Source organism: Trachypithecus francoisi, unplaced genomic scaffold, assembly GCF_009764315.1.
Source record: "Trachypithecus francoisi isolate TF-2019V2 unplaced genomic scaffold, Tfra_2.0 Lachesis_group5, whole genome shotgun sequence".
Lineage (NCBI taxonomy): Eukaryota > Metazoa > Chordata > Mammalia > Primates > Cercopithecidae > Trachypithecus > Trachypithecus francoisi.
The window spans coordinates 3996885-4014403 of record NW_022681470.1 but is presented as its reverse complement, the minus strand read 5'-3'; the positions used below and the strand labels follow the sequence as shown (position 1 = coordinate 4014403).

The 17519-nt window shown below is 39.2% G+C and overlaps 1 protein-coding gene across 10 annotated transcripts in view; it reads left to right on the top strand.

Annotated features, from left to right (window-relative positions):
• CATSPERE (catsper channel auxiliary subunit epsilon) overlaps positions 1-17519 on the top strand; it is a 176075-nt gene that overhangs the window by 19185 nt on the left and 139371 nt on the right. For 8 of the 10 annotated variants that reach the window (XR_004434164.1, XM_033198650.1, XM_033198652.1 and 5 more), the window contains exons 3-5: positions 7728-7801; positions 8092-8161; positions 9904-9971. Coding sequence is in view for 5 of the 10 variants with exons in the window: in XM_033198650.1 (XP_033054541.1) it covers positions 7728-7801; positions 8092-8161; positions 9904-9971 (212 nt within the window). In the remaining 5 variants the exon portion in view is untranslated. Of the gene's footprint in view, positions 1-7727; positions 7802-8091; positions 8162-9903; positions 9972-16363; positions 17217-17519 lie in introns of those variants that run through there. The other 2 variants (XM_033198649.1, XM_033198656.1) reach the window with 2 other exon arrangements.

Genomic DNA, 17519 nt, shown 5'->3' with positions numbered 1-17519 from the left:
GCTAGGGTGGTAACCTCCGAAGAGTGTGGCAGTTTTTTTGTGGAGTGTTGAATATGTTCTAAAATTGATTACAGTAATAGTTGCAGAACCATATGAAGATACTAAAAACCATTGAATTGTACACTTTAAATGAGTGAATTGTGTGACATGAATTATATCTCAAAGTTGTTTAAAAAACCATAACCACAATACTAATTAGCACACCTAAAAATTAATAATCATTCCTTCATGTCATCAAATATCTAATCAGTATTCAAATGACCAATTGTCATATAAATGTAATTTTCTGTTTGTTTATGTAAATCAAGATCCAGATAAGGTTTATATATTATGATTATATATTTCTTTAGTTTCTTTTGTAAAAGGCAAATTAATTGAGGTAATGACATACAATGAAATTTACTCCTTTTAAGCGTATAGTTTGATGAACCTTTGGCAATGCATACAGTTGCATTATCACTGTAGTAATGAAGATATGGAACATTTTCATCACCCCAAAAAGTTTCATCATACCTTTGCAGTCATGCTTTACCCTCCCCATCTTAGCCATTGGCAGCCACAAATCTATTTCCTGATCCTATAGTTTTGCATATTCTAGATAGTCATAGAAATGAAACCATACTGTATATAGCCTTTTGGGGTCAGTTTTCTTTCACTTGACTTGGTGCTTTCAGATTCATCCATAATGTTGCATATATGCGAACTTCATTCCTTTTTATTGCTGAGTATTCCTTTGCATTCTTTTTTTTTTTTGTTGAGACGGAGTCTCGCTCTGTCGCCCACGCTGGAGTGCAGTGGCCGGATCTCAGCTCACTGCAAGCTCCGCCTCCCGGGTTCACGCCATTCTCCTGCCTCAGCCTCCCGAGTAGCTGGGACTACAGGCGCCCGCCATCTCGCCCGGCTAATTTTTTGTATATTTTAGTAGAGACGGGGTTTCACCGCGTTAGCCAGGATGGTCTCGATCTCCTGACCTCGTGATCCGCCCGTCTCGGCCTCCCAAAGTGCTGGGATGACAGGCTTGAGCCAGCGCGCCCGGCCTCCTTTGCATTCTTATGCCACCATTCGTCCATTCTCTTGTTGATGGCCATTTGGGTTATTTCCAACTTAGAGCTATTTTAGATGAAACTGCTGTGGACATTCATGTACGTATGTGGGGACACAGATTTTTATTTTGGTTAAATAGCTAGGAATGGGATTACTGTGTTAGAAGGCAATGATATGTTTACAGCAAATAAGAAACGACACAACAGTTTTCTTCTTTTTCTTTTCTGAGACAGACTCTTACTCTGTTGCCTAGGGTGGTGTGTGTGGCACAATCATGGCTCTCTGCAACCTCGAATTCCTGGACTCAAGTGATCCTTCCACCTCAGCCTCCTGAGTAGCTGGGACTGCAGGCATGCACCACCACACCCAGCTAATTTTATTTTATTAGAGACAAGGTCTTGCTGTGTTGCCCTGGCTGATCTCAAACTCCTGAGCTCAAGTAGTCCTCCCATCTCAGCCTCTGAAAGTGCTGGGATTACAGGCATGAGCCACTGCACCTGGCCCACGCTGTTGTCTGAAGTAGGTGTACCATTTGCATTCCCACCAGCAGCAGAGGAGAGTTCTCATTGTTCTGCATCTTGAATACGTTTTGGCTTGAATTCTACCTTATCTAATATCAGAGTCACAATTCCTGCTTTTATGTTGATTTTTTTTTGGACAGGACCATTTTTCTGGTATACTTTTGCCCATGGCTTTTAAAAAATTTTTGTAAGAGTTAACAGACTTTATTTTTTAGAGCAGTTTTAAGTTAATAGAAAAATGGGCAAACAGTATAGAGAGATCCCATAAAACCTCCCCAGTTTGCCCTATTACTAACATCTTGCATTGGTGTCCTACATTTCTTAAAATTGATGAGCCAATGTTGATACATCATTATTAACTAGAATCTGTAATTTACATTAGTGTTCACTCTTTGTGTTGTACATGCTGTGAGCTTGGACAAATGTTTAATGACGTGTTTCTACCGTTATAGTATCACACAGAGTAGTTTCACTGCCCTAAAAATTCTCTCTGCTCTGCCTTTTTCAATCTTCCCTCTCCCTAGCCCTTACATCTTTTAACTGCCTCCGTGGTTTTGCCTTTTCCAGAATGTCATTTAGTGGGAATGAAACAGGATGTAATCTTTTCGGATTGGCTTCTTTCACTTAACAATACACATTTAAGTTTCCTCCATGCCTTTCCATGGCTTGATAGCGCGTTTCATTTCAGCACTGAGTAATACTCTATTGTCTGGATCTACCATAGTTTATCCATTCACCTAGTGAAAAATATCCCAGTTGCTTCTGGGTTTGGGCAATTATAGATAAAGCTGCTGCAAACATGTATGTGCAGGTTTTCGTGTGGACCTCATTTGAGTAAATACCGAAAAGTGCAATTGCTAGATATATGGTAGGAGTGTGTGTAGTTTTGTAAGAAATTGCCAAACTGTCCTCCAAGATGGCCGTACAATTTTACACTGTCACCAGCCATGAATGACGGTGCCGTTGCTCCATGTCTTCACCAGCATTTGGTGTTGTTAGTGTTTTGGATTTTTGCAATTCTAATAGGTGTGTTGTGGTATCTCGTTGCTTTAATTTGCTGTTCTCTGATGACATATGATATGGAGAGTCTTTTCTTTCTTTTTTTTCTCTTTCTTTTCTTTCCTTTTTTTTTTTTATTATACTTTAAGTTCTAGGGTACATGTGCACAATGTGCAGGTTTGTTACATATGTATACTTGTGCCATGTTGGTGTGCTGCACCCATTAACTCGTCATTTACCTTAGATATATCTCCTAATGCTATCCCCCCTCCCCCCTCCCCCCACCCCATGACAGACCCCAGTGTGTGATGTTCTCCTTCCTGTGTCCAGGTGTTCTCATTGTTCAGTTACCACCTATGAGTGAGAACATGCAGTGTTTGGTTTTCTGTTCTTGGAATAATTTGCTGAGAATGATGGTTTCCAGCTGTATCCATGTCCCTACAAAGGACATGAACTCATCCTTTTTTATGGCTGCATAGTATCCCATGGTGTATATGTGCCAGATTTTCTTAATCCAGTCTATCATTGATGGACATTTGGGTTGATTCCAAGTCTTTGCTATTGTGAATAGTGCCGCAATAAACATACATGTGCATGTGTCTTTATAGCAGCATGATTTATAATCCTTTGGGTATATACCCAGTAATGGGATGGCTGGGTCAAATGGTATTTCTAGTTCTAGATCCTTGAGGAATCGCCACACTGTCTTCCACAATGGTTGAACTAGTTTACAGTCCCACCAGCAGTGTAAAAGTGTTCCTGTTTCTCCACATCCTCTCCAGCACCTCGTTTCCTATCTTTGTCACCTGTATATTATCTTTGGTGAGGTACCTGTTCAGATCTTTTGCCCGTTTTTAAAGATGGGTTTTCGTTTTCTTATTGTGGAGTTTTAAGAGTTTTTTGTGTATTCTGGATACCAATCTTTTATCAGATATGAGTAACTTTGCAAATATTGTTTCCCAGTCTGTTGCTTGTCTTTTCATTCTCTTAACAGTATCTTTTACAGAGCAGAAGTTTTTAATTTTAATGAAGTCCAATTTATCAAACTTTTTTTTTGATTTTTGCTTTTTGGGGCATATCTAAGAAGTTGTTGGCAGACCCAAAGTCACTGAGGTTTTCTCTCATTACTCTAGTCTTTCTGGGTCACTTTTTTCTTCTGGTATTTCTTTTGAACAGCATGTATTGGGTCTTGCTGTGTAAGTTAAGCCCATTCACATTTAATTATGTAACATGTCTTTGGTCTCAATTCTCATATTAGTTTATCTTAGGTGTGTTATATTTACTGTTTCTTTCTCTTCTGGATTCTTTTCTTTAAAAAAAATTGTCTTTCTATATTTAGAAAGGTTTGTATCTTTGTTTTAGTGATTACCTTTGTGCTTATACCTTTTGAACATCTTTGGTGCCCTGCTCTTTTATTTACTCTTTTACTGCCTGGTTTCTTTCTTTTTTTGCTTTTTTTTGTTTGTATGTTTTGTTTTTTTGTTTTTTTGAGATGGAGTCCCACCCTATCGCCCAGACTGGAGTGCAGTGGCATGATCTCGGCTCACTGCAACCTCCGACTCCCAGGTTCAAGCAATTCTCTTGCCTCAGCCTCCTGAGTAGCTGGGATTACAGGTGTCCACCACCAAGCCCAGCTATTTTTTTTTGTATTTTTAGTAAAGACAGGGTTTCACCATGTTGGCCAGGGTGGTCTCAAACTCGTGATCTCATGATCTGCCCGCCTCCGTTTCCAAAGTGCTGGGATTACAGGCGTGAGCCACCGCACTCAGCTTACTGCTTAACAACCAGGCAGTGATCTCATTCTACTTTCCTTTTTCATTCTCTTGCGTATTTTTTAGTCAATGATCTTATTCTACTTTCAATGATCTTATTCTATGTTCATTTCAGTTTTTCAATTTCAGGTATTATTCTTTAATTATAGAAGATTATTATAAGAAGATTATCATCCTTTGATTATAGTTACTGTTATTGCTGTGTTCCAGATATTTTGGTTTTTTTCTTCAGGATCTCCAGATACATGTATATTGGATTTTCTGTGCCTATCTTTTGTATTTGTTGCTTACTCTTAAATCACTTAATCATTTTTTAATCCCTTCTTTATTTTCTTCTTCTTCTTTTTTTTTGGAGACAGGGTCTTGGTCTTTGCTCTGTCATCCAGGCTAGAGTGAAGTGATGCAATCACAGCTTAGTGCAGCTTTTAACGCCTGGACTCAAGTGATCCTCCCACCTCAGCCTCCCCAGTAGCTGGGACTACAGGTGTGTGCCACCACACCCAGCTAATTTTTAAATTTCTTATAGAGAGTGGTCTCCCTATGTCGCCCAGGCTGGTCTTGAACTCCTGGGCTTAAGTGAGTTTTACTATTGGTTGCTGTATTATTGTACAGTGTTTTTGGGGACTATCCTAATTGTTCTTTCTGTGTTTATTAGGAAATTTAAATAGATTTTAAACACTACATCCCCAAAGCCCCTTCCCAATGCTCTTTCATTTGTTTTCTTTTATAAATTTCTATTTTTTTTCTCTTCTTATATCCTTCCTTTTATTTGGGGGGATTTTCTCTATTGTCCTTTTATTATCATCTTACAGTGAAAACAGAGTTTATTCACTTCCAAATTATCTTATCTAGAGCCTTTTTTTTTTTTTTTTTTCCATCTCATTCTGTCACCCAGGCTGGAGTGCAATGGTGCGATCTCGGCTCACTGCAGCCTCCTCCTCCCGGGTTCAAGCAATTGTTCTGCCTCAGCCTCCTGAGTAGATAAGATTACAGGCATGTGCCACCACGCCTGGCCAATTTTTGTATTTTTAGTAGAGACAGGGTTTTGCCATGTTGGCCAGGCTGGTCTGGAACTCCTGGCCTCAAGTGATCTACCTGCCTTGGCCTCCGAAAGTGCTGGGATTACAGGCATGAGCCACCGCACCTGGCCACAATTTTGTTTGTTTGTTTGTTATGTTTGTTTGTTTTTTGAGAAGGAGTCTCACTCTGTTGCCAGGCTGGAGTGCAGTGGCGTGATCTCAGCTCACTGCAATCTCCAACTCCCTGGTTGAAGTGATTCTCCTGCCTCAACCTCCTGAGTAGCTGGGACTACAGGCGCATGCCACCACACCCAGCTAATTTTTGTATTTTTAGTAGAGATGGAGTTTCACCATGTTTGCCAGGATGGTCTTGATCTCCTGACCTCATGATCTGCCTGCCTCAGCCTCCCAAAGTGCTGGGATTACAGGCGTGAGCCACCACGCCTGGCTATACCACAAATTTTTATAATATTAAATGCTTTTACTGTTTATTCATAAACATTTTATACTTTACATTATGATTTTGCTTATGAATGATTTAGAAGTAGGTTTTTTTTGTTTGTTTTTTTAAAGACTCAAAATATCAAAAAACTAGCCGGGCGAGGTGGCGGGCACCTGTAGTCCCAGCTACTCGGGAGGCTGAGGCAGGAGAATGGTGTGAACCTGGGAGGCAGAGCTTGCAGTGAGCTGAGATCCGGCCACTGCACTCCAGCCTGGGCGACAGAGTGAAACTCCGTCTTAAAAAAAAGAAAAAAAAAAAGACTCAAAATATCTTAGGATTTTTTTTCTGCCTAACTTGATGAGAAATTCTAATTTTATTTCACTAATATTAAAGGGCATTGTATATGTGATAGTAATTCTTCAAGATTGGTTAAAACTTTCCTTGTAAATGTGGTCAGTTTTGGCAATTGTTCTATGTGAGATTGCAAATGATGTACATATTTTATATTGCTTAATTTTAGGGGCTGGGTACAGTGGCTTATGTCTGTAATCCCAGCACTTTGGAAGGCTGAGGTAGGAGGACTACTTGAGGCCACGAGTTTGAGACAAGCCTGGTCAACATAGTGAGATCCTATCTGTATTAAAAAAAAAAAAATTAAAAAGAAAAAACTTTTTAGGAATGTATATAGTTTTAACATATATATCATAAACTTACTAATTATATTTTTTAAGTCTTTGACTACGTTTCCCTCCCCTCCCCAAGTTTATTTAATTTGAGAAAAGTGTATTTTAAAATCTACCACTATATTTATGGCTTTTGAAATTTCTTCTAGCAATTCTATCAAATTTTGCTTAATATATTTCAAAGTTATGTTTTATCTTCTCATGAATTTTTCTCTTTTTTCTTCTTATACACTATCCTATAATATCATATCTATGAAACGGTTTACCACCTGTTATAATCTCCATTTTCCGAGTTAAAACACCAAAGCAATCTTCATATATTATGTATGTATATATAATTTTGTGTCACAAATATTAGAAGGTAAAATTGGGTTCCAACTCTGGCTGAAGAAGAGGAACAGTGCTGAAACTAAGACTGATAATGTTAGAAAGTGAATTGGTATACTTCAGGAGGGGAAAGAGAGAACTTCTAAATGAAAGAATAGAGAGGCAGGGAAAAAAAAGTAGCTTTAGAAATAAGAAAAAGGTGATGAAAGTTATGTTACTAGTCAGTAATGTGTAAATAATAGAATCTCAGAATTAAAAGTGACTTGTTTTTAAGCAAAGGATCATTTCTCATTTGTCTTTTTTTTTTTTTTAAATCCCCAGAACCTACCAGAGTGTCAGTCCCTCTTAGATACTTAATAGATTATTTCTTTTTTTTCTTTTTTTTTTTTTTTTGAGACGGCATTTTGCTCTTGTCACCCAGGCTGGAGTGCAGTGGCGCAATCTCAGCTCACTGCAACCTCCACCTCCTGGGTTCAAGCGATTCTCCTGCCTCAGCCTCCTGAGTAGCTGGGCTTACAGGTGTGTGCCACCACACCCAGCTAATTTTTGTGTTTTTAGTAGAAACAGGGTTTCACCATGTTGGCCAGGCTGGTCTCAAACTCATGACCTCAGGTGATCCTCCTGCCTCGGCCTCTCAAAGTGCTGGGATTACAGGCATGAGCCACTGCACCCGGCCAGTGGATTATTGCTGAAGTAATAAAATTAAAAGTTTATAGTTTTTTGGAGTGACTGCTAAAGTGTCTCAGATGGGTTAAGTTATCTTTTCTTTGTCACATTACTTTGTACAATTTAAAGGAAATTGAATTTTAGTTATTCTTTCTTTAAATAATTAGGACCCAGAAAATTGAATACTACAACTGAACCCTGAGGTGAAAATTTTGAATCATATTTTTTGCTTGAACTCTTGTTTTCTTTTTTAGATTAAGTTAGAGTATGAAGGAACATTATTTACTGAGTGGAGTGTGCCAGAAATTTGTTTTGTGCTAAATAAAAGGTAAGATTTATATCATGAATATCAATGTGTGTGTATATTTTTTAATTCATTCATACAATGTGAGCATTCAGATTCAAGGCTGTGATTTAATGTAAATTTTCTTTCATTAAGTAGACATGAAAAGCAAGACAAAATCAGGTTGAATATAGTATAGAAGTAAAATATTGCAAATATTTAAAAATATCTCTTATCAGCATACAATTGAAGTTTTTAGGCTTAAAAATAGTAAGGTAATTTTATTAATCTCATATGCACCTGTAATTATTCTTTCCCATCTTTTTAAACACTAGCTCACCCAAGACAGAATTGCGTTGTTCCTCACCTGGTGTTCATGCTATAAAACCAATCGTTAGTGGCCCAGTAAGTTGATTTTAATGATATGTTGTTAAATCTTGAATAATCATCCTGTTATCCTGTTATATTTTATTTTGCCTTTCTTTTGAGCTTTTCAATCTAATTTAACCTGTTTTAAATAGTATTAATTATAACTATAAACAAGCCCTAAAGTTACTGTCAGAATGTCCATTTTTAGATATAGCTCATGTTAAATTCTAAATTATAAAATTACATACAATTTTTATCTTCGTCTTTCTATTAGTAAGTATGTTAAAGTTCACAGCCACCACCTTAATGATAATAGGACTCTCAGATGAGTGGATCTCCTGTCATACGCTCCTATGCCAACGCCTAGGATTAAGAGTAATTTCTAGCAGATTTATTTTTACTCCACTGCATTGTCTTCAACTGAAGAAAACATGTGAATGCAAATGAATTCAAATGAGGTTGAGTCTCTCTAGTTTACCAAAAACATGCAAAGACAAAGTAAAGCATTTTAAGACACTGGCGTTTTAATAATTAGTAACAAAATACGGGCTACATACCTCACAGCTGATGTTCCCACACAAGTGCGCCTGAAGCTGCAGTTTTACAGACGCCACGTCACCAATCCTGCCTTTACTTTGAGGCTTGTGCCTTCTCTTTAATTAAAAAGCTTTATTGTCAAGGCACAAGTAGACAGAGCTATGTGAGAGAGGCCAGATGAATATTAATTCGTTTTTTAATCCTTATAGAGTGAAAGATACTTGAATTTGTCTCTTTGAGTCTATGAATATTTGCCAGTTTCAAGAGCACAATTCATGCTGGGCACGGTGGCTCGTGCCTGTAACCCCAGCACTTTGGGAGGCCGAGGTGGGCGAATCACCTGAGGTCAGGAGTTCAAGACCAGCCTGGCCAACATAATGAAACCCTGTCTCTGCTAAAAATACAAAAATTAGCTGGGCGTGGTGGCAGGCACCTGTAATCCCAGCTACTCGGGAGGCTAAGGCAGGAGAATCGCTCGAACCTGGGGAGGCGGAGGTTGCAGTGAGCTGAGATCGCACCATCGCACTCCAGCCTCCGTCTCAAAAAGAAAAGAAAAAAAAACCACGACACAATTCGTGAGAAAGTAAGGGACTCCTTTTCCTTTTGTTTCATTTGTTGTTGTTGTTGTTGTTTTTGAGATGGAGTTTTGCTCTTGTCGACCAGGCTGGAGTGCAGTGGCACAATCTTGGCTCACTGCAACCTCCGCCTCCTGGGTTCAAGCAATTCTCCTGCCTCAGCCTCCCAAGTAGCTGGGATTACAGGCATGCGCCACCACACCTGGCTAATTTTGTATTTTTAGTAGAGATGGGGTTTCTCCATGTTGGTCAGGCTGGAGTTGAACTTCTCACCTCAGGTGATCCACCTGCCTTGGCCTCCCAAAGTGCTGGGATTACAGGTGTGAGCCACCGTGCCCGGCCACATCTGACTTTGGAAAAGCACTCAGTTGTAACAACCAAAAGCATCTCTAGGCATTGCCAAAAGTCCCTGGGGAGCAAAATTACCCCACTGAATGAGAAAATTAGTTGAATTGTATTTCAGTGAGGAAGACAAATGTAATAAAAATGATAAAGATGGCAATATATAGATAAATATTTAAATATATATTTAAATTTTATTCTGAAGTTTTTCCTCCTCTGATGTTAGATAAGTAACTTAGTTCCTGTGTGACTTTTATGCCTATATCCATATTTGCATTTGATTTAATGTTAATATATCACAGTTGCGTTTGCATTTTCTTTTAGGATGAAGAAGAACGCAATTTATTTGTGGACAGTTCTCACACTTGCTTTCTGTGGTACTATAGAGTTAGGTAAGTAATGCAGTAGTGAATAGGTAATTATGCTTTTAAAGAGTATTTCGCTTCAGCTTTTAATTAACCACAAATAGATTATCTATATTATGGTTTCCATACAACTTTCATTCACCAACCAAGCTATTCTCAAATACACTGCCAAAGAAATACTGAAGAACAAATAGTAAAATTAAGAGCAACCACTATTTTAGCACATACTGTGTCTACATGTTTGTACTTTAATGTAAATTCTTTCTTAATTTTTATAATAACCACATAAATGTAAGTCTTTATAGATGTGGAAGCATAAGCATGGATGGGTTAAACTCTTTGGAAAAAATACAATACATTGAGATTTGACTCTGGTTTTTCAGTCTATAGGGCTCTTCTATGATATACATTTCAGAAATACCGTGTTTGTATTAGATAGCTTTTCAAACTCGTGACAAAATGAAGGCAGCTGAATATAAGAAGGGAAAAAGTGGTACACAAATACATTATTAACTGCATAAAGATCATTCAATAAGCTTAAAAAGTATCAGTGATTCGGAATATGCTTTAGTATCATGGTCATGGCAACATCTTAAGCACTGTGTACGATATAAGGAACTATAGTATGTGGATCTTGACCTCAGGATGCATGGAAAGTACTTATTTCTTTTTATCCACTTCACGTTTATTCCCTTGGGGAAACTATTCCTCCCTATTCGGTGATAATATTGTTAATTTCATGTGATGTATATGGTCTAACTCTACAAACCCACATTTCCTTGGTTAGAGTTATTAGTTGAGGATTGGCACATACTCGATCCAGGCAGAACCAATCAGAATACTCATGTCTTCAGTAAAGCTTGGTTGTTGTTAATAGTTTTATTGTCCTGGTCCACGTAGTCCCTTAAAGTTGGGTGGTTCTGCAGTTTATGTGGAATTTTTGGATTGGACATCCTGAGCTAGATTGTAAATCCGAATAATACCTAGGTTTCAGCAAGCCCCACCGGGAGTACACATTCACCCAGTCGTCTCTCACTCACTGCCACTTTCCCAGAGTCTTATTGAGAAGCAGGGAGGATTGAGTCTCTGCTACTCATGAAACTGGCAGGCTTCTGTCCTTGTTGGCAGTTTCAGAAATACCAATCACCAGGTTTTCCTCTGTGGGTTCTGAACCAGTTGAGAAATAGACAAGGGCAAGTTTGGGGATAACAAACCCTGGTAGAGGCCGGGCACAGTGGCTCATGCCTGTAGTCCCAGCTACACAGGAGGCTGAGTTAGGAGAATCACTTGACCCCAAAAATTTGACGTTACTGTGTCAAGGTTATAGTGAGCTATGATTGTGCCGCTGTACTCCAGCATGGTGACAGAATGAGACTCTGTCTCATAAAATAAAATAATAGGCTGGGCATGGTGGCTCACACCTGTAATCCCAGCATTTTGGGAGGCCAGGGCGGGTGGACCTGAAGTCAGGAGTTCAAGACCAGCCTGAACAAGATGGTGAAACCCCATCTCTATTAAAAATACAAAAAAATTAGCCAGATGTGTTGGCAGGCACCTGTAATGCCAGCTATTAGAGAGGCTGAGGGAGGAGAGTCACTTGAACCTGAGAGGCGGAGGTTGCAGTGAGCTGAGATCATGCCACTGCATTTCAGTCTTGGCAACAAGAGCAAAACTCCATCTCAAAAATAAATAAATATATATATATAAAATATTCCTGGTAGAGTTGAATTGTAAAAAAGGACCTGCTCCTTTGGCCAAATGGGCTACTTTCTGTTCTCCCAAGTAGAGCTCTTGGGAACCATCAGAGAAGATAATCTGTTGCAATAAGACTGTATGTTTGTGTCCCACCCTGTTTACCCCCAAATTTTTATGCTGAAACCTAATCCCTGATGTGATGTTATCTGGAGGTTGCACCATTGGGAAGTGGTTAGATCATGAGGGAGCAGTCCTTATGAATGGGATTAGTGCTCTTACAAAAGAGACCCCAAAGAGTTCCTTTTTCCTTTCCATCATGCGAGGACCCGGTGAGAAGATAGCACCTTGATCTTTGGACTTTGCAGCCTCCAGACTATGAGAAATAAAGGTTTGTTGTTAAAGCCACCCAGTCTATGGTATTTTTGTTATAGCAGACCAAACTAGGACATCTGCCAAGAAGCATTGAATGGATTACCAATTTCATTCACAAACATTAAGACCTAAGAGCTGGGGCTGAAAGAGATGGGCCTCCAGGCTACCCTGATCTTGATATGTTTTCTCCTTGTAAGTAAGAACAGAAGGAAAAGCACCTAGTGTAAAAGCACTAACCAAAAGGTTAGTCCAAAAGAGAGAACTCCGTAGGGACTAAGAGTTTTTCTGTAATATATATTGTAAGAATTTTCAGTCTGTCACCTGTAAAAATATCAATTAAAGAATAATAATGAGGCCTAGCATGGTGGCTCATGCTTGTAATCTCAGTGTTTTGGGAGGCCTCGGTGAGAGGATTGCTTGAGCCCAGGAGTTCAAGAGCAGCCTGGGAAACAGCAAGACTTGTCTCTACAAAAAATAGAGAAAATTTGCTAGGCATGGTGACTTGCATCTGTAGTCCCAACTACTTAGGAGACTGAGATGGGAGGATCACTTGAGCCCAGGAGTTCAAGACCATCCTGGGAAACATAGCAAGACCTGTCTCTACAAAAAACATTAAAAAGTTGTCAGTCATGATGACTTGCATCTGTAGTTCCAACTACTTGCAAGGCTGAGGTAGGAGGTTCGCTTAAGCCCAGGAGTTCAAAGCTACTGTGAGCTATGATTGCACTACTACACTCCAGCCTCCATGTCAGAGCAAGACCCCATCTCTAGAAAAAATGAAAATAAAAAAAATAATAATTAATGGCTAGAAAGATTACATAAAGAATTAAAAGGATAGTAATGAAATCAGTACCCACATACGTATTGCCCAAATCAAGAAATAGAACATCACACCTCTTTATACCCTACCAATCACACTCTATTCACCCTCCAAGAGTTAGACACTATTCTGGATATTGTTTTTTGTCTTTTCGTTATTTTATCCTAAATACTGTTTAATGGATGATTTCTTGCCTTTTTCTTATAATTTAGTGACTATATTTGATTGTAATAAATTGTTTAGTTTTGTCAGTTCTTGAACATTATTTAAATTGAATCATGGTAAGTATTGTTCCATGAGTTGCTTCCTTCTCTAAAAATTATGTTTTTGAGACTTATCCATAGTCAAATAAGAATCTTTAGTTCTTTCATTGTGACTGCTCTATGGTATTTCATCGTATGACTCTGTTCATTCTGCTGATTGCAACTACAAATGATGCTGTGAATGCCTGAACATACCTCATAGTGTCTTGCTACTCCAAATGTCATCTGAGGATTAGCAGCACTGACGTCACCTGGAAATTTATTAGAAGTGAAGAATGTCAGGCTTTATTCCAGCCCTATGGGATAATAATCTGCACTTTAAGAAGATTCTGTAGGAATTTATATGTTCATTGTAGTTGGGGAAGTAGTACTGATTTAATGCGTATAAATGAAAGTTTCTCTAAGGTAGAGACCTAAAAGTACAATAGCCTAAAAGTAGGATGTGCATTTGTTCAACTTTCCTGGGGGATGCCTAAGTCACTTTTGAAAGATTGTCCAATTTTATATCCACACTGGTAGTGCGTGAAAGTTCCCATTTTGCTGTATCCTCACCAACACTTAAAATTGTCTGACTTTTTAATTTTTCCAGTCTACTAGGTATGAAATTATGTCATTGTATTTTTATTTACATTTTACTGATTACTGATGCATTGAGTATATTTTATCTGTTCAGCAGGAATTTTTCTTCTCTTTTCTGTTCAATAAGTATTTTGATCGACTTTTGAGTTATTTTTATTTTCATAATAATTTACAAGATTTCATTATATATCTTAATTACTACATTATCACATATATATGTGTATATATATACTGAAAGTATTCTGTCTCAGTTTATGCAGATTTTTACTTTCCATGCCTCCTATTGATAAGAAAGGTCTTTTTTTTTTTTTTTTTTTTTTTTTTTTTTTTTTTGAGACGGAGTCTGGCTCTCTCGCCCAGGCTGGAGTGCAGTGGCCGGATCTCAGCTCACTGCAAGCTCCGCCTCCCGGGTTCACGCCATTCTCCTGCCTCCGCCTCCCAAGTAGCTGGGACTACAGGCGCCCGCCTCGTCGCCCGGCTAGTTTTTTGTATTCTTTAGTAGAGACGGGGTTTCACCGTATTAGCCAGGATGGTCTCGATCTCCTGACCTTGTGATCCGCCCGTCTCAGCCTCCCAAAGTGCTGGGATTACAGGCTTGAGCCACCGCGCCCGGCCCAAGAAAGGTCTTTAGTATTGTGGATAAATTGATTAATACTTTCCTTTGTGGGCTTATGCCTTTTAAAATCTATTTAAGAAATCTTTTCCTACTTACAAGATCATAAGGATAGGCTCCTATATTGTTTTCTAAAAGTTCTATATGTTTTTTTCTTCTAAAATTAGGTCTTTAATCCACCTGGAATCAATTTTTGTACAAACTTAGAATAGGAATTCACTTTATTTTTTCTACATGAATAATTAATTTTCTCATACTCATTTAATGAATAATCTATTTATCCAGAATATCTTCTCTTTCATGTATCAATTTTCCATATATGCATGGGTGTTTTTCTGGGCTGACTATTCTGTTCAGCTGATGTATTTGTCCATACTTGAACAAAACTACATTATCCTTATTACTATAACTGTATTTTTTAAATCTTGACAAGTGATAGTAGAAGTACCCACACCACTCCAACTCTTCCCAACTTGATTTCTACATTCAGTGCAATCCCAATCAAAATCCCAGCAAGTTACTTACTTTATAAATATGAATAAACACATCCTAGAGTGTATATGGAGAAGCAAAAGACTCCAAATAGCCAACCCAATATTGAAGGAGAAAAACACTGATCACACCCACTTCTGGTGAGGACATGAACCAGTAACAACTGTCTTTCATTACTGGTAGGAATGCAAAATGATACAGCCATGTGGGCTTCAGATGAGTGGTCTTATGCATCTTCTGTTACATTTATTTTAAAGTATTTTATGTTTTTGATGCGATTGTAATTGGTGTTGCAAACTCTAGAATTAACAGGAATTTTACCTCCAAATATTCCCTTCCTGGTTTATGGCTTACTCCTTACCATCATTTTGGTACTTTCTAGTTGTTTATCCTTCAAATTGGACATTTTTCAGTCAATATTTATTCGGATTTATCCACAGACCTACCATTTCTTTGCTCAACGATGCTTATATTCTCAGACATGTTTTCTCATATTACTTGCTCTTCCTGAAGTATATCCTTTCAGGATTCCTTTAGGGAAGATTTCTGAGTGATTAAATTTCTCAGTATTCATGCCTCTGAAAATATCTTGATTTTATTCTCACTCTGGAAAAATCATTTCTCTGGGAATATGATTTTAGGTTGCTTGCTATTTTCTCTCAATGCTTTAAAATTATTTTTTCTTGTGTCTGGCTCCAACTGCAGTTGATAAGTCGGCTGTCTTTCAAATGGTTTTTCCTTTTTAGGTAATCTATATTTTCTGTGTGGTTGTTTTAAGATCTTGCCTTATCTTTGGTGTTTTACTATTGTATATTTCTTTTGAGATGTATTACAGTTCCTGAATCTGAATATTGGTGTCTTTCATCAATTCTCGAAAATTCACATTGTCTTTTTTCTTTTTTGAGACGGAGTCTCGCTCTGTCGCCCAGGCTGGAGAAAGGTGGCATGATCTCAGCTCACTGCAACTTCTGCCTCATGGGTTCAAGTGATTCTCCTGCCTCAGCCTCCCTAGTAGCTGGAATTACAGGCGCCCGCCACCATACCTGGCTAATTTTCGTATTTTTAGTAGAGATGGGGTTTCATCGTGTTGGCCAGGCTGGTCTCGAACTCCTGACCTTTGGTGATCCACCCACCTCAGCCTCCCAAAGTGCTGGGATTACAGGCATGACTGACTGTGCCTGGCCTGTCTTTTTAAATATTTGTTCTCCCTCATTCTTTTTTTTTCTTTCTAAATTTTCCTAAGAGAAATGTATGTCACCTTTTAATTCTGTCCTTCCTGACTCTTAAAATCTTGTCGTATTTTTCCATCTTTCTGTCTTATTGTGATTCATTCTTAGTTATTTTTTAAATGTTTCATTCAGTTCACTAATTATCTCATTATCCGTGTCGAAATTTTTTTTTTTTTTTTTAATAGGATCTTGTCCTGTCACCCAGGCTGGAGTGCAGTGGTGCCATCATAGCTCATGCAACCTCAAACTCTTGGGCTCAGGCACTCCTCCCACCTCAAACTCCTGAATACCTGGGACTGTAGGCACACACCACTGTGCTCCACCATTTTTTTTTTTTTTTTTTTTTTTTCTGTACAGACAGGGTTTCACTTTGTTGCCCAAGCTAGTCCCAAGCTCTTGGCCTCAAGCAATCCTCCTGCCTTGGCCTCTGAAAGCACTGGGAGCCACCATGCCACGCCAGTGTCTACATTTTGTAATCCCTAAAATCCTTTTACCTAGAGGTAATTACTGTACTCTTGTGCCACTTCTGCATCATTACATCCAAAATTGGCTCATAAATTTGTGGGGCCTGGTGTAAAATGAAAGTTGGGGTCTCTTGCTCAAAAAGCACGGGGAAAATACTGTTAAAGGTATCAAATTTAAAGCTTTTTCTCCTCCTATAGTCACTCTCATTACCTTTCATGGTGTTTTTTATTTGCAATTTAACGTCATGCTCCCTTAGACAAGGAATACTCATGGACCAGGTGCAGACCCTCCTAGTCACCTGGTGGGTGACTCAGCTTGTGGAGTACTCGTGGGCCAAGTACAGAGCCTTGTAGTCACCTGGTGGATGGTTCAGCATGTAGACTACTCATGGGTCAGGTGCAGACCCTCCTAGTCACCTGGTGGGTGATTCAGGATGTGGCGTACTCATGGGCCAGGTGCACACTCTCGTAGTGCACAGCCCACCAACCACCAGATTTCTCTTCTCAATAGACCTGCACATCATGCTCAGCCAGTGGAGGGATCTGAAGTAGTCAAGCCATGTATCTTCCCTTCATGGGCCTCCCACCTCAACCCATGGCAGATGGGCAACCCACAAGGGTATTGCAGCCTCTACAGTGGGCCATGCCAGATACCTGGATTAGGGGGAAGCAAGAGGTTTACTCCTGCCAAGATGAGTAAGCCACGCCATCATCACCATCATCATGCCATGGTGCTGCCAGCCAGGTATGGGACAGCTGCTGCTGTGCCTTACTCCAAGACACTGCAGCATGCATTTGCCTTACCCTGACAATCCCCCAACACCTGAGCCTAGGCCCTCACCCAGGTCAAAGACAGAAGCAGCTTGTGGGACGGGTTAAGGAGGGGAAGGCTGGTCAGGACCCAAGGTGCCAGAGCATGGAGGGGAATCGGGGTGAATAATCCATCCCAGGGAGGCAGAGAGGCAGCAGAAGGCGGGACTGTGTGAATGCCAAAACCCCGTGTCCCCGGTGCTTGCTTCATTGTCTCATCACACTTCGCTTACAAGAC